General features: G+C 39.9%; 1 protein-coding gene across 6 annotated transcripts in view; it reads right to left on the reverse strand.

The window, feature by feature from the left end:
- Positions 1-69: 69 nt before the first annotated feature.
- The window catches only part of Nbr1 (NBR1 autophagy cargo receptor), a 29,281-nt gene continuing 4,322 nt past the window's right edge, over positions 70-25,028 (reverse strand). For 3 of the 6 annotated variants that reach the window (XM_013357038.4, XM_005321914.5, XM_040268738.2), the window contains exons 2-22: positions 24,368-24,478; positions 22,552-22,614; positions 21,757-21,775; positions 20,610-20,632; positions 18,345-18,539; positions 17,764-17,841; positions 16,859-17,073; positions 16,200-16,367; positions 14,974-15,183; positions 13,387-13,546; positions 13,002-13,292; positions 12,182-12,325; positions 11,613-11,688; positions 10,995-11,105; positions 10,595-10,759; positions 9,936-10,013; positions 8,117-8,516; positions 7,242-7,333; positions 5,777-5,834; positions 5,049-5,154; positions 70-1,808 (exon numbers count right to left, since the gene is read on the reverse strand). In XM_013357038.4, the coding sequence (XP_013212492.1) occupies positions 1,635-1,808; positions 5,049-5,154; positions 5,777-5,834; positions 7,242-7,333; positions 8,117-8,516; positions 9,936-10,013; positions 10,595-10,759; positions 10,995-11,105; positions 11,613-11,688; positions 12,182-12,325; positions 13,002-13,292; positions 13,387-13,546; positions 14,974-15,183; positions 16,200-16,367; positions 16,859-17,073; positions 17,764-17,841; positions 18,345-18,539; positions 20,610-20,632; positions 21,757-21,775; positions 22,552-22,614; positions 24,368-24,469 (2,928 nt within the window). In that variant the 5' untranslated portion in view covers positions 24,470-24,478 and the 3' untranslated portion in view covers positions 70-1,634. Of the gene's footprint in view, positions 1,809-5,048; positions 5,155-5,776; positions 5,835-5,963; positions 6,801-7,241; positions 7,334-8,116; positions 8,517-9,935; positions 10,014-10,594; positions 10,760-10,994; positions 11,106-11,612; positions 11,689-12,181; positions 12,326-13,001; positions 13,293-13,386; positions 13,547-14,973; positions 15,184-16,199; positions 16,368-16,858; positions 17,074-17,763; positions 17,842-18,344; positions 18,540-20,609; positions 20,633-21,756; positions 21,776-22,551; positions 22,615-24,367; positions 24,479-25,028 lie in introns of those variants that run through there. The other 3 variants (XM_021724261.3, XM_040268739.2, XM_021724262.3) reach the window with 3 other exon arrangements.

Here is a 25,028-nt window from a genome sequence, read left to right on the forward strand (position 1 = left end):
GCTCTCCGATGTTTAAAGGTCACGGGAGGGTACCGGCGCTGCTTCCGTAAGGACCAGCAGATACATACAGGAGTTTAAATGAACATTTATTTCACCATTCTTTAAGTGGCTGTGCACAAGAACAACCGGCCGGACTGTCCGACCCACGGGCCCTTCTGGACCCCTATTGCAGGACCCAGAATGTCCAGGCAGGTCCTGCCCCAATCAATCCAATTACAGACACCCGCAGCTCGATCGCTCTAGAAGCCAAGATCAAAACATTTTAAATAATGAACAGCCTGGTTGGCTTGTAGTCTGAATTCTGGCTTGTTTAGTAGCATTCAAGAGTTATACTGCAAATAAACATCATTATGACTAATTAAAATTGCCATTCATTATAAATGCCAATCAGATTAAATACTATTTTATTATCCTTACCCCTTAGGGTTGGGGGTTCAGATTCTTCCTTTTCAGGAAGTAATTTTCATGAATATAATTTAGCGTCTTCCTTCACCAACTGTCCCCAAGATTCCCTTCTACAAACAAATGAGTACCTGGGTCCCTGGGAGCAATCTCTCACTTAACCTGGAGTTAAATCAGTGAGTTTGCCCCATCCAGGTTTTGAAAAACACCAACCACAACTTCCTGTTCTAGACTCTCTAGGGCTAGATAACCTTTGAAAGGATTTCAAATATTCAAGAAGTCAGTAGCATATCCTATTTGCCCCCCACCACATTCACTCCTCCAATCCTGAACTTAGATTAATATAGGAGCTTGCCTTTCACCTGTTTCCACTTCCCTTACTCTACTGTAAAATAAGATCTGCCCTGACATGAAGAAAAAAGGTAACTGTTAAAGTGACTTTTCCCTTTAAGTAATAGAGGGGGTATTTTCCTTCCCTATAAGACTAGCAAAATATTTCACACTACTATTTTTCTCCTTAAATAAAAGAAAAATATATGCAAAATTACTACAATAGACACTGCTCACTAGGTGCTGGTGAGTTAACTTAGCACACTCTTCCCTCCTTTCATGAGATTCCTGCAAGGTGGATATTCATGTGCACCAATATGGTCCTCAGAAAGCAACAGTGTCATTTACTAAGAACTCTTGCAGGGAAATAATTTTTTTCTTTGAAAAAGGAAGAGCAGCAATACTTCTATCATGTTCTTGTATCCTCTTTCAATGCTACATTGAAAGTTACTGAGGGTAGGAGGAATTGGTTACAGAAATCATAAGTCTTGAAAACAACTTCCAGTTCAAAAAACTGACAACAGATATCCCCATGAAAAACATCCACATCAACTGAACAAAAATATTTAACTTCAATACAAGTAGGGAACAAAAAAAAAAAAGGTTCTACAGGAAGTTCAAATTACACTCTTCGATGCACTGAAATGGAGAAGGGAATTTTATCCAAATCAATTGAAAAACAGCTTCCTCCTATTCATCCAATTCCTAAAGTGAAAATTTAAGTTCTGGTCTTTGATTTGTTCCAAAATATATTGTAATGGGTATTGTCTTGACAATTCAATGATGATCTCCATATAGACTCATCAGTTTAAAAAACAAGCAAGGGCTTCTACCCCACACCCCAATGAAAGAATAAAGATCATCTCTGAGCAGCAGGCAGTTATTTAATACAAGGTCACTCCTCAATATCGGTGGCTGTACCAGTCATTGTTGTTGACCTGAAGGAGTTCTGTCACAACCTGCAGGATGTTGTAATTGTGTTTCTTCAACAGCCTTAGGTTCAGCTGCCTGTCACAGAATCCCATTTCAAAGAGATGGGCCATCAGAGCTGCTGTCTGATCTTCAGAAACTATTGGCTGTGCAGACAAAAAAAAAAGTAGACAACATTTTCTGTATAATTTGTTTATCCTGCAAATTTTTATTATCTTGCCATACTAGACTTTCCAGATTTATTCAAAATGCAAAGAAACTAGATGCAAGGGTACGATATTCCTGTCTACCTGACATTAATGGGTCTTCTGAGCTGAGGAAATATGCTTCAAATTCGGTCTGTCAGTACCCAAAGAAAAAGCTGGGAGATGATGAACTATCCTTAGAACTAGGAGAAGAGGTATGGGGTGAGGGGCGGGCGCCCGGCGCCCTGGGGTTGTGACTCAGTGGTAGAGCATTTGCCTACCATATGTGAGGCACTGGGTTCGATTCTCAGCACCATATATAGTAAAATAAAGATCCATCAAAAAATAAAGGCTACATTTTAAAAAGAGAACTAGGAGATGGCTTCAGAGAGGACTTTCAGAAAGAAGCATTCTTTGACCAGATGAGGTAAAAGTAGAAAACAAGGCTTAGGGGCACTATGAACATGAAGATCATTGTGACGATGGGGCAAATATAAGCAAGGAAAGAGACTGTTACAGGAAGATGGCATGAGAAATTGTGTCGGATATGCAGAGGAGGTAGACAAAAACTGCTTGGGAAATTATATCCTATAGTATTTTTTACTTTTTCCTTCAAAATAAAGTGGTCCAAGTTATGAGGAAGCTAACATTCACTACTCCCTTCTTTAAGCTAAGCCCTTCTGTGGTCAAAATTACTTCCATAAATGGTTGGTCTGTTATTATCTCTACTTCACAGATTGGGGAGGGGGAAACTGTAGAGCAGAAAGATGACTTGACTTTGGAGGCAGACAAGCTTAGGCCCCAACCCTCACTCTACCATTAACTCACCAATTGGGGTGAGTGTCAATCCTAAATTTATAAAATGCAGATACACCATACCTCTATTTTGCAGGCTTGTTGAGAAAGTATGTAAACATGTTGAGCAGTCTCTGGCAATTTTCTCTATACCTAATTCCAATGTTCCCTTCTTCCTCTTATTTCGGAATAGGTTATCAATCCTTCTTTCCAGGTTTAATCCTTCCACATGGATGTTGCTTTGTATCTCTTTACCTCTTACCACCTCGGAAATTTTTCTCCATTAATTGTTCTATCATCTTTATTGTTAACCCCTTTCATTACTGGCTTGCACACTTCAAGTCTCACTCATCTTTACAAATGTCTCCTTCTGATATTTGCCCCCTTTTTTCTTCTCAGCACTAAGGCTTGAACCCAGGGGTACTTTACCACGAAGCTACATTCACAGTGCTTTTTAAAATTTTGAGACAGGGTCTTGTTAAGTTGCTGAAGCTGGTCTTGAATTTATGATCCTCCTGCCTTAGCCTCCCATAGCTGGGATTATAGGCATACCAACCATGCCCAAGACTTCTGCTCTCTTTCTCTCTTTGTAGTCTATTGGAAAGTGAGGTATACTTGAACTCTCAAAATTCCTCATTACCAATTCACACCTCTCAGCAGAAGCTAACACTGCTGAATACATCCCTCTCATTAAAACTTCCTAAATTCTAGTAGATAATTCTTCATTTTCTTCCTAGTTTTGTCTTCTTTGCAGGATTTTCCTTTCCCTGATGTTAAGGCTCCTTTTTGCCTTCCCCATTCTTCCTGGATAATCTCATCCATCCACATGGCTCTTACTATAACCTGTATGCAAAAAGGCTCTCAAACTTTTGTCACCAAGCCAAACCTCTCCCCTGTGATCCAGATGTATGTATTCACTGTACTCTGGTTATCTTTACTTTTACTAGGCTATGCCTCAAACAACCCTATCCAAAACCGAATTCCTATTCTCCTCTTACTCAAATATATCCTGCCTGCATAGCCGCTCATAATGCATGCTACTATGAACTGTGTAACATAGATTTGGGATTTATCCTTGACTTCTTTTTTTTTTTTTTTTTAAAGAGAGAGTGAGAGAGGAGAGAGAGAGAATTTTCAGTTTTATTGTCTAGTTCTCGGCAGACACAACATCTTTGTTGGTATGTGGTGCTGATGATCGAACCCGGGCCGCACGCATGTCAGGCGAGCGCGCTACTGCCTGAGCCACATCCCCAGCCCTATCCTTGACTTCTTTTTAGTCACTTAATTATGGTCTCCAAGTTCTGAGATTTATATTTTAAATTATTTCTTTGAATCTTCCTTTCTAGCTATATATGTGGGTTTTCATATGGATTTCTTTACTGGCTCTATCCAAGCCTCCAGATTATAGCAGAGTGATCACACTAAGAACAAATATGTTCCTGTTAATCACTTCCTTAGAAACATTGTATGGTTCTTCATTAGTATTAAAATAAAATCTAACCCCTTAACCTACAGTTGGTCTTTTCTTATTCTTTTCAGACCAGAAGCACCCTCTATTTCCAAGTCTTTTTTTTTTTTTTTTTTAAGAGAGAGTGAGAGAGAGAGGGGGACAGAGAGAGAGAGAGAGAGAGAGAATTTTAACATTTATTTATTTTTTCTTAGTTCTTGGCGGACACAACATCTTTGTTGGTATGTGGTGCTGCTGAGGATCGAACCCGGGCCGCACGCATGCTAGGCGAGCGCGCTACCGCTTGAGCCACATCCCCAGCCCCTCCAAGTCTTTTTTATTACTAGCTATTCCCTTTGTCTACAACACTCTTTTTGTTTTAAAGAGATGAAAGTCTTGCTGAGTTGCCCAGGCTTGACTTGAACTTGTGACCCTCTTGCATCAGCCTCCTGAGTAGCTGGGATAATAGGTGTGCACCATCATGCCTGGCTTATAATACTCTATCACTCTTTTTATTTTTTATAACTTTATTTTATGTATTTATTTTTATGTGGTGCTGAGGATCGAACCCAGTACTAGGCAAGCACTCTACCGCTGAACCACAACCCCAGCCCCATAATACTCTATCACTCTTCCCTGACAAACATTTGCTTTATCCTTTAGGACTCAATTCAGGTATTATCTACTAGTGAGGCTGAAATGTTTCATCTGTTTGATTATATCAGCATAGTATCTTACCCTGTACTGTAAATGTGTTCACCTCTCTTGTTTCCCATTACCTTTGGGCAAGAACCAGTGTCTTATTTATCCCAAAGTGCCAACACTTGGACTAGCTCCTCTCTCAATCTAAAGCCTATGCTCTTTCCACAATGTTAGTTTACTGGCCAATCCAGACAAATGCCATTGTTTTCAATGGTGATTTGTGAGTTGAGGTTCAGGAAAATAAAACATACACTAACCTGTGCAGTGACTGGTGGTGTAGAAAATAGGGCCTTGTATGCAGAGGCAGCAACAGACAAAGCCCCTTTCACCAGTCCTCCAGCAATGCTGCTCCCATGGTGGTACCTACAGAGGAAAACCAAATTATCTCCCCAAATACAAGAAACCATGACTTCTTATAAAATAATCTGGGTGCTAATCCCTGAAAAAAAAATTTCCTTAAGGAAAAAAAAAAATCAGACGTAAAAAGACAATGTGATGATTTTTTTTAATCAGTTTTCTAGCTATCTTGGTTTGATGTAGGGCCCAGCTCTACTGGTACATTGTATGGGCACTGCAGGAATCATACCACTCTGGTTATCATGACAGCTTTCAGTCCTAGTTGATTATTAATGTGGTCATGGGCACACTGGGGTACTGACTGACAGCTCACCTCAGAGAGGCAAGTGAGTCTATGAAAAAATTACTAAGATGTGCACTGGGCTTGACCTTCCTGCTTTCTCTGGCACTAAGAGTGAGGTAAACTTTAGGGCACTCCCTTTTTGTCTGGAATACAAAAACACTTAAATATCAGTTTTAGCCCTCTGTCCAGTGTTGCTCACAAGCCTTAGGTGAAATCGGAACAAGAAAAAATGCTCTTTTTTTCTGCTCTCTGAAAATGGACACATGCTCTGAGAGGCTCTTTGAAGCAGAAGCAATACTAGGATATCCACCTGCTTCTGAAGAAGAGACTGCACAAGGTCGTTACCTTGAGTGGTCATAGCTCTTCTGTCTGCTGTTTACAAGTCCTGATGAGCCTCTGGGCTCTAAAAGCAAAAGATCTGTTGGTTAGATGCAGCATCCATAAGTACCTAGTCACATCATGGCTATCATAGAGGCAGGTGGCAATCTGTTCACAGTGTTTGAAGTCTTTCTTTCTTTGTTTCTTTTTTAAATTTATTTTTTAGGTGTAGATGGACACAATGCCTTTATTTTATTTACTTATTTTTATGTGGTGGTGAGGCTCAAACCCAGGGCCTCACGTGTGCTAGGTGAGAGCTCTACTGCTGAGCCACAACTCCAGCCCCATGTATTTCTCTCTCTTTTTTTTAATGTTTGGGAAGTTCTGTTTAGGGAAGTAATACAGAGAAACTATCTAGAAATGTAAAATGACTGTTGATTGATCCAAAAAATTAAGCCTACAATCCTATCACATTGATACATTAGTTCTCAAATGTTTTTACGCTTGACTTTTTGGGGAAGAGTGAGAAGTGATGCTGAGAGCCTAATCACACGTTCACTGTGATACTGTCCTGATTTTGCGGGGGTGGAAGTGGGGGGAGATGGTATGTCTCGCTCTACTGCCCAGATAGTTCAGTTATTTATTTATTTAATATTTTAGATTCTAGAAATTGAACCCAGGGGTGCTTAACCACTGGGCCACATCCCCAGCCCTTTTCAGTTTTTATTTTGAGACAGGGTCTTGCTAAATTGTTTTGGGCTTCACTAAGTTGCTAAGGTTGGCCTTGAACTTGTGATCCTCCTGCCTCAGCCTCCCAAATCATTGGGATTATGGTGTGCACCAATACACTCAGCACCCAGGTAGATCTTAAACTTATGAGCTCAAGAGATCCTCCCACATCAATGCTATGCCATTGCATCCAGTTTTAAAATCCTGATTTTATAGATAAAGAAACAGACCCATAGGCATTAACTGAACTGCCACAAGGGCTCCATCAGGAAAGGTAGAACTAGAGCTGGAAACCTATACTAACCTGATGAGCCTCTGGGCTCTAAAAGCAAAAGAGCTGTTGCTTAGATGCAGCATCCATAAGTACCTAGTGTATCCTAAGTCACATCACGGCCATTATAGAGGCAGGTGGCAATCTGTTCACAGTGTTTGAAGTCTTTCTTTCTTTCTTTTTTAAAAATTTTTTGTAAACAAAGGGAAATGTCTAGCTTCCGGGGAAAATGGTAAATTGTACTCAAAGCTCCAACATTTTATACTATATGTGCCTGTCCATTATAGCACAATACCTACCTCTAGGAGGTCTCATTTAATAAATATTTAGCTAGAGAATAGAAATAAGAAAGTATGAGGGAAGAATGAAGAAAGAAGGAAAAGGCAAGTTTCTAAAAACTGCCAAGAATTATGAAGATGGAGAGCCTATTTATACCTGGTTTCCATTAGAAAGGAACAAAGAAAAAGAGATGACGTTCAAGCTATTCATTACCTCCTCTGATCTGGTCAGGGACTGAAGAAACTTCTGGTATGATAACTGGTAAATCCACTCCTGGGGAACCATGCTGTACACAAGGAGGGCTCCTTTCAGAAAGACACAATATTCCAAGTAAGTTAAAAACATCTATTCATGCAAAACAAAACAAAATCAAACCATCTATGGTAATGGTGGAGAAAAGTAAACACAGCACAGCAATGCCAAATTCTTCATAGTGGCTTTATATTTTTGATCCAGAGAACTTAGCAATTCTGTCACAAGGGCTACATTCTATTCCTGGCTTTTCTGCTGAACCACGATCAAGTTAGAAAGATTGGCTTCAGTCTGGTTACTTCCCCATTACTTTAAGTGATATAAACAAAGGGAAATGTCTAGCTTCTTGGGAAAATGGTAAATTATACTCAAGGCTCCAACATTTTATACTATTAGGAACAAGCAATAATTCAGATCTAGTAGAAATTTAAATAATTTCTTTCTGGTTTTGTAGTGTATTTTTTCCATAATGGATTTAGCTTCCTAATTATGCTTTGGATTAATATATAAATAAGTTTTTGCTGCCTTTACTCATGAATCAACAGAACAAGGAAAATCCAGGGATGTTTGTGTTTAAAAACTGTTTCTCAATAATCAAAAAATAAGTAGACAGGCTATATTTAGATATCTAAGGTTGATGTTTAAAACAAGTATTTCTTTAAATCCAAAATCCACAAATACTAGAAAATATGATTTTTATTCATCCAAATTCAGAATTCACTACAGGAAATAGTCTATTCCCAAACAGATGAAAAAAAATATTTTGAGATTAAGTTCTCTCTTCCCACTATTTCACCTCTGAAGAACACCCCAGCTGAGGTGGGTGTGAATGGTACCTGGGCAGTGGTGGTGGGAGGCCCACCACCTCTGGAATTAGGGGAACTGTTTCCAGAGTCTGTGAGGTTGTGAGGATGTCATTGATGCTGTGTTCCTGTGGCTGGTTCTTCTCTTCAGGAAGTCTCTCCCCAGCCTCTGCTGGTTCCTGTCCAGCCTCAACCCCAGGCTCGCCTTCAGCCCCTCGATCCAGGCCTGGCTGTGAGAGTGCAGAGCTATACATGGAGTCCCCTAGGGGGCGGCTGGTATCAAAACACTCAGGTAGGATGATGATATAATCCTCTGAGGAAGCAGAGGACTGACTCTGAACTTCATCTTTGAGTTCTTCCTCTTCATCCTCCTCCATAACAATCTCTTCCTGTTCATCTCCAAGTGGTCCTTCTTCAGGCAACGCAAATTTCACTAAAGGATGAAAGTAATCAATTGAATGTAGAATCCTAAAAGCAGCCTCTGGTGTTATTCTTACTTGGTAAAGCTTTTTGAATCATGAGCTAGAATTATAAATGCCAGAGGAGAGGGAAGAACCAAAGGGAAGGGCTGCTATTGGAACCAAGGCTTTACTCTAAGTTTGAAGACTATGCAAAAACAAAAAGAACCAAAGCTCACAAAAACAAGGCAGGCAGAACATCCAGGCTCCTGACAAGCAATATGAATCTTTTTTTTTTTTTTTTTTTTTCAGAACTGGGGATTGAAGCCAGGGCTCACGCATGTTAGGCAAGCACTCTACCACTGAGCTACACCCTCAGCCCAGCAATACAAATCTGAAAAAGAGGAGGCACCATCATAAGAAGAGGAAAAAGGATGGAGCATTTTGATAAGCCCTTCCAGGGCTTTTTGTTATACATTTACACATGTTTGAAAAAAACATAAATATGTCATATATGTGTATACTTTAAACAAAAGTGAGACAAATCATATTTAAAAGTACTGACCAAATTAGATGCCCCCCCTTTTTGGGTGGTACTTGGGATTAAACCAGGGATGTACTACCATTGAGCTACATCCCTAGTGCTCTGCACCTACCTTTTCAATCTTGAAACTGAGTCTAAGTTGCCCAGGCTAGCCTCAAACTTATAGTCCACTTGGCTCTGTATTATTTTTATGCACCAGAATTTGAATTTTTTGACAGTTCTTAAAATACATACTATTGGCTCTACCTACTTGACTCTAGAATTTTCTGTTATAAAAGTATTTATTTATTTATTTATTTAAAGTGCCGGGGATTGAACTCAGGGGCACTCGCCTGCTGAGCCACATCTCCAGCCTTATTTTGTATTTTATTTAGAGACAGGATCTCACTGAGTTGCTTAGCACCTTATCATTGTTAAGGCTGGCTTTCAACTCATAATCAGGATTCCTGTTTCAGCCTTCCAAGCGCTGGGATTACAGGTGTCCACCACCGTGCACAACTACAGAGATATTTATTATAGCAGGATTTAACGGCAAGAAATTTAGTTTGCAGCTGGGTATGTTGGCACACACCTGGTAATCCTAGGGGCTTTGGAGGCTGAGGCAGGAGGATCATGAGTTCAAAGCCAGCCTCAGCAAAAGTGAGGCTCTAAGCAACTCAGTGAGACCCTGTCTCTAAATACAATACAAAACAGGGCTGGATATGTGGCTCCGTGGTTGAGTGCCCCTGTGTTCTATCGCTGGTACGAACCCCCCCCCATACACACACACACACACACAAAAAAAAAACCCACAAAAAACTTAGTTTGGTATTCCTTCTTCTCCTCACTATTTTCCTGACTATTGCTCTTGGAGAAAGCAGACAACTTAGATGCTAACAGGGGTCTGTGCCGAAGAGCTCTGTCAACTTACGGGAAGACTCCTTTCTGCAGAATCCAGGCAAAACAACTGATTGCTGTTCCTCTGTGGAATGCAGCTGTACTTCTGACCCTGAGAAAGTGCAGAAGTAAGTTAGGGCATCTTCTTCTTCTCTCTTTTTTTGGTGGTATACTGAAGACTGAACCTAGAACTCTGTACATGCTATACAAGTGCTCTACCACTGAGCTACATCCTGTCTTTTTTTTTTTTTTTTTAATGTTTATTTTTTAGTTCTGGGCGGACACAACATCTTTGTTGGTATGTGGTGCTGAGGATCGAACCCGGGCCGCACGCATGCCAGGCGAGCGCGCTACCGCTTGAGCCACATCCCCAGCCCTACATCCTGTCTTAATATTTATTCTGAGACAGAGTCTTGCTATGTTGCCCAGGCTGGCCTCGAAACTTGGGATCCTCCTGCCTAAGCCTCCCAAATAGCTGGGATTATGGGTGTGTGCCCATAATCCTTTGCTCTTGATTCTTTAATGAGAAGAATCAGACAGCATGCATAGTCTAAAGAATACATGTCATCAGTTTCTAACAAAGATCATATTCCCTCGCCTCTCAATGAAGTAGAGTACTTCTAACTATTTAGGTCTGGCAATCACAATTCAGGTGTCACCCTGCTGGCTGGTGAAAATGCAAGGAGAACTCACTTTTCAGGGACTTCTGTCTGCAAGGTGGGTTGTGGTCTGGGGCAGCATCCAAGGTAAGGGATCGGATTACAGTCTCACACACAAACTGGGTCCCACTCAGGTCTTCTTCTGCTTCCTCCATTGAAGCAATGTTCTCAGCTTTCCTCTTTGTGGATACTGTGGAATCTGAAAGAGACATAAACCTTGTCTGCACTTGGTGTTTCAAGATTTGAGGACTTTCACTATTCATTATCCATGCTAAGACCAGGTCAAGGAATAGCTGCTCTCTGTGCCATCTAGGGAGACAAGTGAGATGCTCTTGAACACCCATTTATATGTTAAGGTTAGTAAGAAAAAAGAGTTAAAAACGGATGTGGTATTAGAGAGGCTGCAAATGCATTACAGACATTTAATCCCTTACCAGGAAGTGCTTTAAATCCCGCCCCTTCACTTTCTTCCTGTATCTGCCCCAAGCCTGGCTTCTCTATTAAAGGACTGTCATGTGGCAGAGGAGACATGCAGGGAGTCATATCTGGAGAATTGAAGACAGGAGAACCATCAATTGAGAAAAAGCATCACATCATAAACAGTCAAGTGTCCAGAAGTAGCAGTTCATAGGTTTCACATCTCCTGCAGGGCTAAAATAAAACCAGATATGCTTCAACACCTGTAGACCAACAGGTGTGCAACTACCTCAGACAGATCAACCGATATGGGAAGGATCATAAAACAGTTACTTGGCCTGCAAGGCAATGGCCAAGACACAAAATCATGAAATATAAAGGAAAAAAGGCAGGAAAATAGAGAAAATGATCTCTCTATGGTGGAGAAGCCCTGCACAAACTTTCATGTTGCTTCTGATAGATAATGGGAAGGAAAGAAGGAAAATGGACCCATGGGTGCAGCTTTAAAATCACATTGTAGGAGAAATCCTTGCCATCTATTTCTTCAGAATAAAACAGCAACTGCCAGAGCATAGGCTACAGTACCTTTGTGCCTGATAATAACATAACCACCATAAACTGAGTGACAGTCTTACCCACAGGTGTGTTGTGAGGTACTCTCTCCAACTCCTGAACAATGTTTATATCCAATAGCTCAAAGGACAGCAGGTCCTAGAAAAAATACAGGCCATGTTAGGCAGCTTGTAGTGAATACTAGGACTGTGTTGTTTTGATGAGATCTGTAGTTCATTTGCAGACCATGCTGGATTCAACTGAATTCATGCCTCCCATCAGTCAAGTGAAAACAAAAAGAGTTAAATGGGAACTAGATGTTCACATGACCAAATGTCAAGAAACAGAAAAAATGCGGTGGATATGAAGGTAAACCAGACAGGCTATGCGGTGGATATGAAGGTAAACCAGACAGGCTAAAACAAAGAGGCAACTAAAGGAAAGTTGCAGTTAAGCACAGGACTGAATTCCTAATTCAATTAGTAAACACTCAAGTTCAGAAACTTAGTATATTGGGTGATCTCATTCCTATTAATTACATTTGCCTGGGAACCACCTATGGCTATACCACCTTCTCTTCAACAAGGTTAAAAACTCTTTCCCCAATGTGGTTTCTCTTGTCCCTTGCCCCTCAAAGTGCTGAATCTTCCACCTGCGCAGTCAGAAGATCCACAGATGGAATGTAGAGTTCTCTCTCGCTGGAAACATTTTTTGTCTTCTGTTGAATGCAGGTTCCTGTCCCTTCTGTCTGCTGAGTCACTTCACCCAGTGGAATTTCTTCTTTAGCCAGAAGAACCTATAAAGTCAAACCATTGGGGACAAATTTAGGCCGGCAACAAAATTAGGCTCACAATACCTCTCCCCTGAAACACACACACACACACACACACACACGAACTACATTTAAAACTGATGATGAGATCTAATAATTTTAGAATTAAAACAGTACAAAGGGCCAGGTACAGTGGCACACGCCTGTAATCCCAGCAACTCAGGAGGCTGAAGCAGGAGGATCACAAGTTCAAAGCCAGCCTCAGCAACTTAACAACACCCTGTCTCAAAAAATAAAAAGGGCTGGGAATGTAGTTCAGCGATAAACCACCCCTGGATTCAACTCTCAGTATCAAAACAAAAAACAAAAAACTAGCTACCCCCCTCCCAAACCAGCCCCCCCCCCCCAAAAAAAAACCCTCTCTCTCTTTTTGTTGTGCTGGAGACTACAGCCAGGGCCTGTGCATACCAGGTAAGCATTCTACCAACTGAGCTATATCCCCAGCCCCCAACCTTTCTCTTTTTAAGTTAATTATCTCAGGTATTTTGTTACAGTGACAGAAAGATGACCAACACACTAACCTTTCATGATTTCTGGAAGAATAGCCAGCTATAAGTAAGCTATTTTAGTCTTACTCACATCTGCCCTAATTCTTGAGAAAATACCTTGGCATACTGAACCAAAGTCTATCAATCCTCACCTCTTGCTGGCAGGTGAGATCATCAGCTTTGCTTGCACCAATCAGGCCCCTTTCAATATTATCAGGGCTCTCTGCAGAGGAGAAAGGATCCACTATGATACTGCACCAGACTCGAGGCCCAAACTGCTGGCCTTTGTGAGAAAGACGCCAATGGGAAGTGTATGTTCCCTCCAAGGTTGGGGCGATGAACTCCACAGACACAACCCCCACATGGCCTGCCTTTAGGCAGGGAACCAAAACATCCTTCTTTTCTGTAGAAGCCAAAGTCAAATTTCCCCACATGAACTTGAGCTGAAAAGAACAGTGACCAGAGAAAGAAAGCTTGTCAGGTGAAAGCTATGGCATTTTAAATCACCTCATCTTCACTTTTTGTGAGAAAAAATACCTTTGTGTCTGCACTCCACTTTACATTTCCTGTATTTTTCATTCTCCAGTGTTTTATAAACTTGGTTCCTGGTTGAAGATGAGTCCCATCAGGCAAATTCTCATCCACAAATGCTGCACTGAGTGTTGGCATAACTGGGGCACAGGGTTGCAAGGGGAGCCTGAAGACAAATTCAGATGCTTAGTCACTTGCTGTTGAGTGTGATGGCTTAAGAATATCTCACATTGACTCTAGAAACTGACTCACTCTTGAGGATGTACTAATGCATTTGCCTTAAAATGTGAGCCAGGCACAGTAGTAGCATATGCCTATAATCCCAGTGACTCGGGAGTCTGAGCTAGAAGGATCATGAGTTCAAAGCCAACCTTAGCAACTTAGATCTGTCTCAAAATGAAAGATAAAAAAAAGGGCTGGGAGACTGGGGTTGTGGCTTAGCAGTAGAGCGCTTGCCTTGCCCGTGTGAGGCACTGGGTTTGATCCTCAGCACTACATAAAAATAAATAAATAAAATAAAGGTATTGTATCCATCTACAACCATATATATATATATATATATACACACACATACATACAGCGGAGGGGTGCTAGGGATGTGGCTCAGTAGTAAAGTGCCTCTGGGTTAAATCTTCAGTAACTCCCAACTTCCCCCAAATAATAATAAAAAGTATTGTGGGCATGCTGGTACACATCTGCAATCCCAGCAACTTGGGAGATTAAGGCAGGAGGACTGCAAGTTCAAGTTCAGCCTGGGCAATTTAGTGAGACCAACAGCAAATAAGCAAGACCTTGTCTAAAAATAAAAGATAAAAAGAACTTGGGATATAGCTCAGTAGTAACATACCCCTGGATTCAATCCCAGTACCAAAAAAACAAATCAAAATGACAATAAAAACCCCAAAAAACTGTCCTTATTTTTTTGGTGGTGGTACTGAGGATCAAATCCCAGACCTAGGAATGCTAAGCAAGCACTCCACACTAAGCTACAGCTCCTAGACCATAAATCAAAACATGAGGAAGAAAATTAAAAGGGTCCATATAAAAACAACTGGAGTGTAAAACTCTTAAATAATTTTTCCCTTTCGCTTCAAATCTAGACTGCTTCCATCAAAAAGGGGTCACAACCATCCCAGTTCTGAGCCTTACTAGTTTCTAACTTTCTGAAGAAGGCAATAAAGCAAGTGTCAAAAATAACCATTAAACCACCCAAAGCTAGGATCAGAGAAGGGAAGTTATTATTTTTTGAGGTACTGGAATTGAATCTAGGGCCTTCACATGCTAGGCAAATACTCTAATATTGAGCTATATCCCCAGTCCAAAGAATGGGAAGTTTCAAGGTGTGCATATTAGGAGCCGCCAATGGATAAAGATTAAAGATGGCTAGCCAAGCACAGTGGTACATGTCTGTAGTCCCAGTTACTTGAGAGGCTGAGCCAGGAGGTTTGCTTGAGCCCAGGAGTTCAAGACCAGCCTAGGCAACCTAGAGAAACCCTCAACTTGAAAGAATAAAAATAAATAAATAAAGCTTAAGTTATAGTTTTAGAGAGCTGGACCTGAAGTTTTTGACCCCCACCATGGCCCTAGGCTTACATTAGGGTGTTAGACTGCAGCAAGCTCTCAGGTCGGCCCAAAGAGGACTTGGGGCTCTGCAGTCCATGGATAGAATTCCAAAGATGAATCTTCCTGTGAAGTTTAAGCTGCTTTTTAAGTTCCTTGACCTCTGCTTTACGCTGTTTCTTCTCAGCTCGCAATCTCTGCTTTTCTGCTTTAAGAAAATTCTTATCAACCTGTTTCTGGAGCCTGTGAGATAATAACAAACATCTTTAAAAAACAAAAAATGCACTCACAAACAAACCTCAAAGCAATTTGGAGCCAAGTCCAGTCCTTATCAGTGTCAACTTCTAGTTTAGCTTCTTAAATTCTAGTTACAGTTATTATTGCCACTTCATTAGCCTTGGATAACTGCCTTCATTATAGCACATCAACAAAAAGAGTAGAAATAAGGAGACTATCTACAGTCTATGACATTACATATTATCACCATATTTTTTGTTTTTGTTTTTTTGAGTACTGGTAATTGAACCCAGGGGCACTTTACTATTGAGCTATATCCCAGTCTTTTTTTTTTTTTTTAATTTTTTAGTTGTAATTGGACACAGTACTTTTATTCCATTCATTCATTTTTATGTGGTGCTGAGGAGCGAACCCAGAGCCCTGCACATGCTAGGCAAGTGCTCTAATGCTGAGCCACAACCCCAGCCTACATCCCAGCTCTTTTTGAGACAGGGTCTCACTAAATTGCTGAGGCTGGCCTCAAACTTAATCCTCCTGATTTAGCCTCCCAAGTGATTACAGATGTGTGTCACCATGTCCAGCTCACCAGATTTTTTTTTTTTTTTTTTTTGAATCAGGGATTGAACCTAGAGAAGCTTAAAAACTGAGCCACACCCCCAACCCTTTTTATTTTTTATTTTCTGATAGGGTCTTGCTAAATTGCTGAGGCTGGCTTTGAACTTGTGATCCTCCTGCCTCAGCATCCCCAGTCTCTGGGATTTCAGGTGTCTGTCACCACGCCTGGCTCAGAATTTGTTTTAGGAATCTTTTTATTTTATTTTTTTTAATGTAATTGTATTTTTTATACCTTTATTTATTTTTAAGTGGTGCTAAAGATCAAACTCAGTGCTTCAGACATGATAGGCAAGCATTCTACCAATGAGCTACAACTGCAGCCCCACATTTTTTTATCATTAGCATTTTGTGTTACCAGAACCAAGAAGCCAATCAGAGAACAATGATCTTCAACTATATGGTTTTACCTGACTTGTTCCAGAGCAGCAGGAAGACGAGGAGTAGAGTACTTTGACTGAGGAAATGGTTCAGAGGAACTCACAACAGGTCTCCGTAATTTCAGCAGGACATGGTTAGTGTCATGGGCATATGGTCCTGCTTCACAATCTTCACAGATGTTGTAGGATGGGCATAGGCTTGAGGAAAAGAATGGCAGAGTACAGAATGGCATAGCAGGTACCAAGGTAGGGAGGTGAAGATAAGACTTCTATATTTGCTCCAATACCAGCTTGGTGGTAATCTGACCAGGCACCTCACCATACCAAGTCTTAATGTTCCTCAAAAATAAAATGAGGACAATAACATTTAACTTGCATCCATTTCTGTGGGACAATCTAAGTGAGGAAACAAGATATGAAAGCATTTGGAACAAGAGGGGAACTATCCTTAGTTATCTAATTTTGTTTTGGGGAACATGACTTTGCCTGGCTCTGTTAATACAAATGCATATCTGAACACAGCAATCTGAATAGTCATCCCTCAAACCACAAAGCACGTGTGTGCTTCCCTTCTAGAGCTACAACATCTAATGTTCAGACACACCCAATTTTCTTTTACCAACTGAGAATGCTAGGAAGTCACTGCTTTAAAGCCCATCAATCCTAGCTATTCTCAGGTAACTGCTTACCTACACTGGTAGCGCACACCAATGATCCTCCTTTGGCAGTTGCTGCAAGCAATATGCCAGCTGAACTGGTTTTCTGGCAGAAATAGTGTTTCCTCTGAAATAGGCATTGAGACTTCTGAGGGACAAGAACCCAAAGGTGGGTTTTGGAGAACAAGCTTCTCATGTAATTTCTGTTCAAGCTTCTCAACTGTTTCTTTAACCACTTGCTCTCTGAACTAGAACACAGAACAGAAGATGGAGACAACTCAGTTCCAATATTGCAAAAAGCTGTAACAATATCAACAAATCTGAAACCTCACTATCTCTGGTGTAACATAAGAACATAATAAACAACTAATACCTAAAGAATGAAATAAACAGAAATGTAACAAAAGGTCCATTCCTAGTTCAAAGAAAACAACAAATCCTTTTGATTTGTTGCTCTACTGCTGAGCCACAACCCCAGCCCACCGCCCCCAGCCTTTTTTTTTTTTTTTTTTAATTTATTTTGAGACAAGGTCTCATTAAGTTGTTTAGGTGCTCTGTAAGTTGCTGAGCCTGGCTTAGAACTTGCAATCCTCCTGCCTCAGCCTCCTGAGTCGCTGGGTTTACAGGTGTAAGCCATCATGCCCTGCCCCAGCCCTTTTTTTCTTTGTGACAGGATTTAAGTTGCCCTTGTTGGCCTCATATTTATGGTCCTCCTGCCTCAGCCTCCCAGGTAGCTGGGATGACAAGTGTGCACCACCACATGTGGCCAAAGACTAGTATGTTCTTGACTAGATCTACCAAGTTTGGAAATCACTAGCTACCACTCTTCAAGATTCACTTGCACCAGAGGCAGCAGCCATTTGGGTTCAGCTTTTTATTTTCCATATTCCACCTGGGCCAACAATGCTGCTAAAACCCAATCCAGAGAGAACACTCACTGTCTCCAAGTAGCTTGTGAACCAGTCTGGAGGCTTGTCTTGAGGCTGGTCTTTGTCACATGGGGTAAGTGGAAATGGCTGTATGAAAACACAATTCAAGATCTTGAAGTTTACTTTTTCTATTTAAATTAATTGCCCTGAAATGTATTATTTTGAGTTTGTCAAACTATACAGCATAAGGTTTTAAATAATCAAGGTGTAAAGGAATACAAAAGGAAAATAAAGCCTCTATCCTACTCTGCTCTCCCTTCTCCAGAAGCATACCAAGAAGTTTCAAAAAGTCAGACAGATGGTCCCAATAACTTTTCATTTTGGTACTGGGGCTTGAACCCAGAGTCATTAACCACTAAGTCATAACCCCACCCCTTTTCTTTACATTTTGAGACAAGGTCTTGCTAAGTTGCTGAAGTTGGTCTTGAACTTGCAATCCTCCTGCCTCAGCTTCTTGAGTTTCTGGGAATACAGGCATGTGTCACCACGCCTGGCCAACTCCCACATATTTGATGAATATTCAAATCTTATAGAAAAGGAAATGAGATGTAAGGTGAGAGAATTTGACAGACAGGTCCATCTCTTCATACCTGGGCTGCAGGTTCCTCTGGGGTCTTCATGTCTGATCCCAAGACTCTCACCAGTGAAGAATAATGTGCAAGTGGCTTCTTCCCTGTCCTGGCAGCTACTCGTTTTTCTGCTACAACTGGGAGTGGGGTTTCATCAACAACATGGTGCCCTTCATGTACTTGCATCTGCAGTTGGTTTCCCTGCTTAACTGCCATCTGAGAGCATATGTTATGAAACAAAAACACATTGTGTGATTTTCTTTTCCCAAAGGAAATTTCAAAACACAAGAATAGTATGGTAAATTAGAGAATTTGGAAACTTTTGTTTGCATTGTTAATAAATATACAGGTTGAGCATCCCTAACCTAAAAATATGAAATAAATTCAAAATTTTATGCATACTGGCATGACGCCACAAGTGGGAAATGTTAATCTGATCTCATATGAGTTGCAGTCAAAATGCTAGAATATTAGGAATATTGTAAAAAATTATCAGGCTGTGTATAAGGTCTATGTGACATGTAATTCAATTCAAGTTTAGACTTGGGTCCCCCCAAGATATCTGATTATATATATGCATATATACTCCCCCCCCCGAAAAAAAGAAAGAAAATTCCAACACTTAATTTTTGGATAAAGGATACCCAATTTATCCATTACTATCCCTTCTATTTCCTTGCCAAGATTATTATCTATGAGTAGTTTTGCTGTTAAACCTAAACAGTAAGTTTTTAGTGAAGCAACTTGGTGAGATTTTTTCATTAACTGAATTATTACCTGTTTTTTTTTTTTCTTCTTTTTGTACTAGGGATTGAACCCAGGGGCACTTTGTCACTGAGCTACATTATCCCCAGACCTTTTCATTTTTTATTTTTACACAGGGTCTCATTAAGTTGCCAGGTTGGCCTTGAGTTTGCAATCCTTCTGCCTTAACTCTCCTTAGTAAGGAAACTTAAGTATGTGGTACTGAGGCTTTCAATTTTTTTTTTTTTTTTTTGGTAGCAGGTATTGATCTCAAGGGCACTTGACCACTGAGCTACATTCCTTGCCCTATTTTGTATTTTATTTAGAGATAGGGTCTCACTGAGTTGCTAAGGACTTCACTAAGTTGCTGAGGCTGGCTTTGAGCTCTTGATTCGCCGATCTCAGCCTCCCAAGCTGCTGGGATTACAGGCATGCACCACCATGCCTGGCTCAATTGGTTTTTATGAAATACTCCATCTTTGAATTTTAATCTCTAAGATCTCAAAAAATTCAATCCTAGACTAACAAAACTGGAGGAACTTAAAACCATATCCTACAATGAATCATTTACTTTTCTAACAACATATTTTGGAAAATAAGCTTAAGTGGTCACATCTTTACAAGTTTAGGGGCCAAGTCAATGGGGTTCTAATTCTCTCTCACTGTCACCAATAACTGTTCTTTATTACTATATTTTTTTGGGTATGGCAGGGGGTCAAGGTACTAGAGATTGGAACCCAGGGCTTTGCATATGCTAGGCAAGTGCTCTATATCTGAGCTATATCCCTAGCACTTTTTGTTTTTATTCTGAGACAGTTCAAGACTGTCCTTGAACTTGGGATCTTTCTGTCTCAGCCTCCTGAATCCTCCTTGGGATTATAGAGGTATACCATTAAGTCCGGGTGCTAACTGTTCTTTTATCTGTTTTTCTACCTTACACTTAAAAGATTTCATTTAAAAAAAGCACTTCATGGATAACTATATGAGGTGATGGATATGTTTCTTAGCTTGACTGTGGTAATAATTTCACAATATACACATGTATCAAAACATGTTGTTCTGGAAGTGTAGCTCAGGAGTAGATCACTTGCCTAGCATGTGCAAGGTCCAGGGTTCAACCCCTATAACCACAAAAAAAAAACAAAGAAAAATCATGGGACTGTATACCTGTTTTTTTTTTTTTTTTTTTAAAAACAAGGTCTCCTATGTTGTCCAAGGTGGCCCCCAACTCCTGGGTTCACATGGTCTTCCTGCCTCAGCCTCATGAGTAGCTAGGACTATATGTGCATGGCACTATACCCAGCTTCTTTGCATGTTTAAATGACAGGATAATGGCACCAGGACCAGCAATGAGATGAGACAATAACAGAAGAAACTTGTTTTTGGAGTTGCCTTTTGCTGAGATATGCCTTCTCCATCAGAATCTCCCTAAAAATATGTTTCACTGTGTTTTTACTTACTAGTTTTTAATGAAATTCAATTTCAAATTTTTGTCAATAAATCTGTTTAAAATTACTTGCAAACAGATTAAATAACCATTACCTTAAGTGCTTCTTCATATTCTCCTACAAGGACAAAAAAAATACACAGTGAAATTCAATATAGTCAATTCTGAAGATCTAATTACAGTATGAGGACTATAGTTAATAATAGTGTACTGTATTAAGGATTTTTGCTAAAGGCATAGATTACAGCTGCTCTTACCATGGAGTGGCAGCGGAGGGTAGAAGAATAGGTAACTATGTGAGGATAAATGTTAATTTTTTTTACTATAATAATGATTTACTATGCAAATGTATCTCATAATATCATGCTGTTATTTTATACACAATAAAATTTATTTTTTAAAAAAGTATAGGCAGGGGCTGGGGTTGTGGCTCAGCGGTAGAGCGCCTGTCTAGCATGGGTGGGGCCCAGGTTTGATCCTCAGTACTACATAAAAATAAAGGTATTGTGTTGTGTCCATCTATACCTAAAAAATAAATATTAAAAAATAAATAAATATAAAATAAAGGTATTGCGTCCAATTACAACTAAAAAAATAAATATATATATTTTAAAAAAGTACAGGCAATTTTAATAAATTTTAAGAATTCTAAGAAATCTTAGCTTACTATTTTTTTATTAAAAAAACCCAAAAACTGGAGGGGACAGTGCTCGGAAAATCCAGGGGTCTCTACTACTGATCTACGTCCCCAGTCCTTTTTATTTTTATTTTGAGTTAGGTTCTCACCAAGTTACCCAGGCTGGCCTCAAACTTGTGCTCCTCCTGCCTCAGCCTCCTGAGTAGCTGGGATTATAGTTATGCACCACCATGCCTGGATATTAGCATCTTAAATACAAGAGAACTTTGCATTAAAGCTATTCAAAGGCACTAATCTTATATACAAAAAAAAAAAAGAAACACAATAAAAACCCAGGGCTGGGGAGGTAGTTCAGCGGTAGAGTGCTTGCCTAGTATTCATGACACCCTGGGTTTGACCCTCATCACTGCAAAAAACAAAAAAACACAAAACCTCATGTAACTAATGCCCATGGAGACTGAGATCAATGTCAATTTATAGTATACCAAATTTGATTCTAAAATGAATATTACAGCAAGATCGAGTGTAAGTGGAATCATCTCATTGCTTCAATGAACAGATTATGGCATTTAAGTAAGACTGAATATATCCTCTCAGGGACTCACCTTGACTGTTAATGGATACCTGTAAAAAGGAAAAAGCAACAATGATTTCACATGTCACCAGTTGAGTATTTCTTTTCATGGGGGCACGGTGGGGAGATGGTACTGGGGATTGAAACCAGGAGTACTCGACCACTGAGCCACATCCCCAGCTCTATTTTATTTAGAGACAGCATCTCACTGAGTTGCTTCATGCCTCGCTTTTACCAAGGCTGGCTTTGAACTCTAGATCCTCCTGCCTCAGCCTCCCCAGCTGCTGGAATTATAGAAGTGCATCACCTGACTTCAATTGAGTATTTCTATTACTAGGAACAGGATAGACACAAAAATCTCAGGTTGGGAGTTCAGATTTTCCACTACCACTTCTATTCATGAATAATAATTAAGGAATTTTATTTCTTAAGTACTGTGCCTTTCTTTATTTCAGGTACATCAAAAGGCAGCATAATATATGAATTCATATAATAATATATTAGCTCTGAAGCCCGAGAATATGAACTGAACCCCTATACTCCATTACTTCCAAGTTTTTGTGCCTTTGGGAATGTTACTTAAACTTAAGATTGCTACATAATTGTAAAGTAATTTCTCAGATATTCTTCTTCAATGTTGTTTCCCTATTTTTCAACTCCATCGGAGGTGCCATAAACCTTCTTAGAACATGCAATTATCAAATATATTTAAACCACTGTATAAATGAGATAAACACTATTCCTGACTTTTCAAGCCCCATTTCATAAATGTTGAAATAAGATCCCTATTTTGAGTATCTAGTAATAGAGCCATAATATAATTTACCTTTTCATTTTCTTCATCTAGGTATTTTATTTGAATAGTGTTCAGGTCAAATGAAACTTTCACCTGCAAATGAAAAACATTTGCTATATGATCCAGACATCAAAAAGGCAGTTTGTAACAGAAACCCAGAAGTCATAAAGGAAAGGGTGGGCACATTTCACTATATTTAATTAAACATTTAAAAAAAAAAAAAGTTACTGATGATTGAACCCAGGGATATTCTAGCACTGAGCTACATCCCTATCCCTTTTTTGTTGTTTTGAGACTGAGTCTCACTAACTTGTTGAGTCTGGCCTTGAATTTGTGATTTTTCTTGCCTTAGCCTCCTGAGATGCTGGGCTTATAAGTGTGTGCTACCATACTCTGCAAAAATTAAACATTTTATATGGTGAAAAAATACTACAAGTCAAAAGCCAAACAAGAGACTGGGAAAAATATTCACAACTGATTATAGACAAAAGCTTAATATCCATAACACATAGAAAGCATCAGCAAAACTATAACTAATAAGATTAACAACCCAAGCGAGCCACCATGGTACATCCCTATAATCCTAGCTACTCTCAGGAGGCGGAGGCAAGAGGATTCCACATTCAAGGCCAGCCTGGGCATCTCAGGAGGACCCTGTCTTAAAATAATACTAAAGAAAAGGACTGGGGATGCAGCTCAGTGGTTCAACACTTTCTTAGTATGCATGTGGTTCTGGGTTCAATTCCTGGCACTATAAAACAAAACAAAACAAAACAAAACCCATGTAAAAATGGCCAAATTTATTCTGAAAATTCAGGAAATAAAAATAATACATAGGGGCTGGGGATGTGGCTCAAGCGGTAGCGCGCTCGCCTGGCATGCGTGCGGCTCGAGTTCGATCCTCAGCACCACATACAAAGATGTTGTGTCTGCCGAAAACTAAAAAAAAATAAATATTAAAAAAACAGTAGGTCCCCTTGATTAAAAAAAAATACATAATAAATGTTTGATTTTACCAATAGTCAAAACAATGCAAATTAAAGCAATAAGATATCAATGCATCAGAACAGAAAGAAAACAAAAACAAAAAACAAAACCGAGAGCACTTTTTAGTGTTTATTTTGACAGGGTCTCACTAAGTTGCCCAGGCTGGCCTCAAACTGGTGATCCTCTTGCCTTAGCTCCTGAGTAGCTAGGACTATAGGTGTGCTTCACTGAGCCCAGGATACAAGGGCAGGCTTTTAACACCAGGGTTTCATTAGATAAATAAAGGCATGTATGAAACATTCACCATTGCAAACCCAACAAAACCAGAAGAGTACAAAGGGCATCCAAAGACAAGGAAAAGCACTAGCAAAAAAGGAACAGTTAAACTGTTGTCTAAGCATTTGTGGGAGTTTTTTCAGGCCAACTTCAGATATTCAACCTCTGACCTGGCAATAAAAACAATCAGGCTCTTGCAAAATACAAGTTATATCCTTAGTAGTGGACAAACAACAGTGACATATCTGCTCTCAGGCAACAGACATTCCTCTGAGGCCTGGTTGGGTAGGACTAATTCTTCAGACTGTTTCTGAATATTTCTAACTCCTATCTCATTTAAATAAAAGTAATTTTACCTTCCCTTTGTAAACTCTTTAAAAGCAACTTAGTTGTTTGTTCCCTTTATCAGGGCACATCTTCTACACAAATACTAAATCCCTGTCAAACACAATTTTCCAAAAGGCCCAGAAATGGTAAATATGACAGATTTAACAGCCACGAAATAACAATGCTAAAAATAGCTACTTTGAAAAAAAAAAATCCATGCTTAAACTACTGAGAAGCAAAATAAAACAATACTCACCATAGCTTCAACATCAGCCCAAGTTGTATTTTCTGGATCCGAAACCAGAAAGCTCTGAGTTTCATTTTTAAAAGTCACATTTAGAGTAACCTGTGGTTCCATGCTGTGGGGCTACAGTTGGGAGGGTGGGCAAAAGAAAGAGAGAGAAGAAAAAACATATATACACACATTAAAAAGGTTCTGTAAACCGAACAAACATTTACGAATACTTGTGAGGATCTATTATGGACTATGCTTGAGAGTGACAGAAGCAAACAGAGAAACAAAGTCCTTACTCTTGGGGAATTCACAATTTAATAGGTGTTTTATTTATTTACTCTGGTGCTGGGGATCAGACTGAAGGGGGATTTTCCATTGAGCTACATCCCCAGCCCTTTTTATTTTGAAATAGGTTTTCACCTTGCTGCTTATGATCTCACCAAATTGCTAAGGCTGGCCTGGAACTTGTGATCTTCCTGCCCTCAGCCTCCCCAGTGGCTTGGATTACAACTGTGTGCCTCTGCTCCCAGTTCTAGTAGTTGCTTTAAACCAATTTCATTGTTAAATAGGAACTGCTGGCTGGGTCTAGTGGCACAGGCCTATAATCCCGGCAGCTCAGCAGGCTGAGGCAGAAGGATCGAGAGTTCAAAGCCAGCCTCAGCAAAAGCGAGGTGCTAAGCAA

This window comes from Ictidomys tridecemlineatus, chromosome 3, assembly GCF_052094955.1.
Source record: "Ictidomys tridecemlineatus isolate mIctTri1 chromosome 3, mIctTri1.hap1, whole genome shotgun sequence".
Lineage (NCBI taxonomy): Eukaryota > Metazoa > Chordata > Mammalia > Rodentia > Sciuridae > Ictidomys > Ictidomys tridecemlineatus.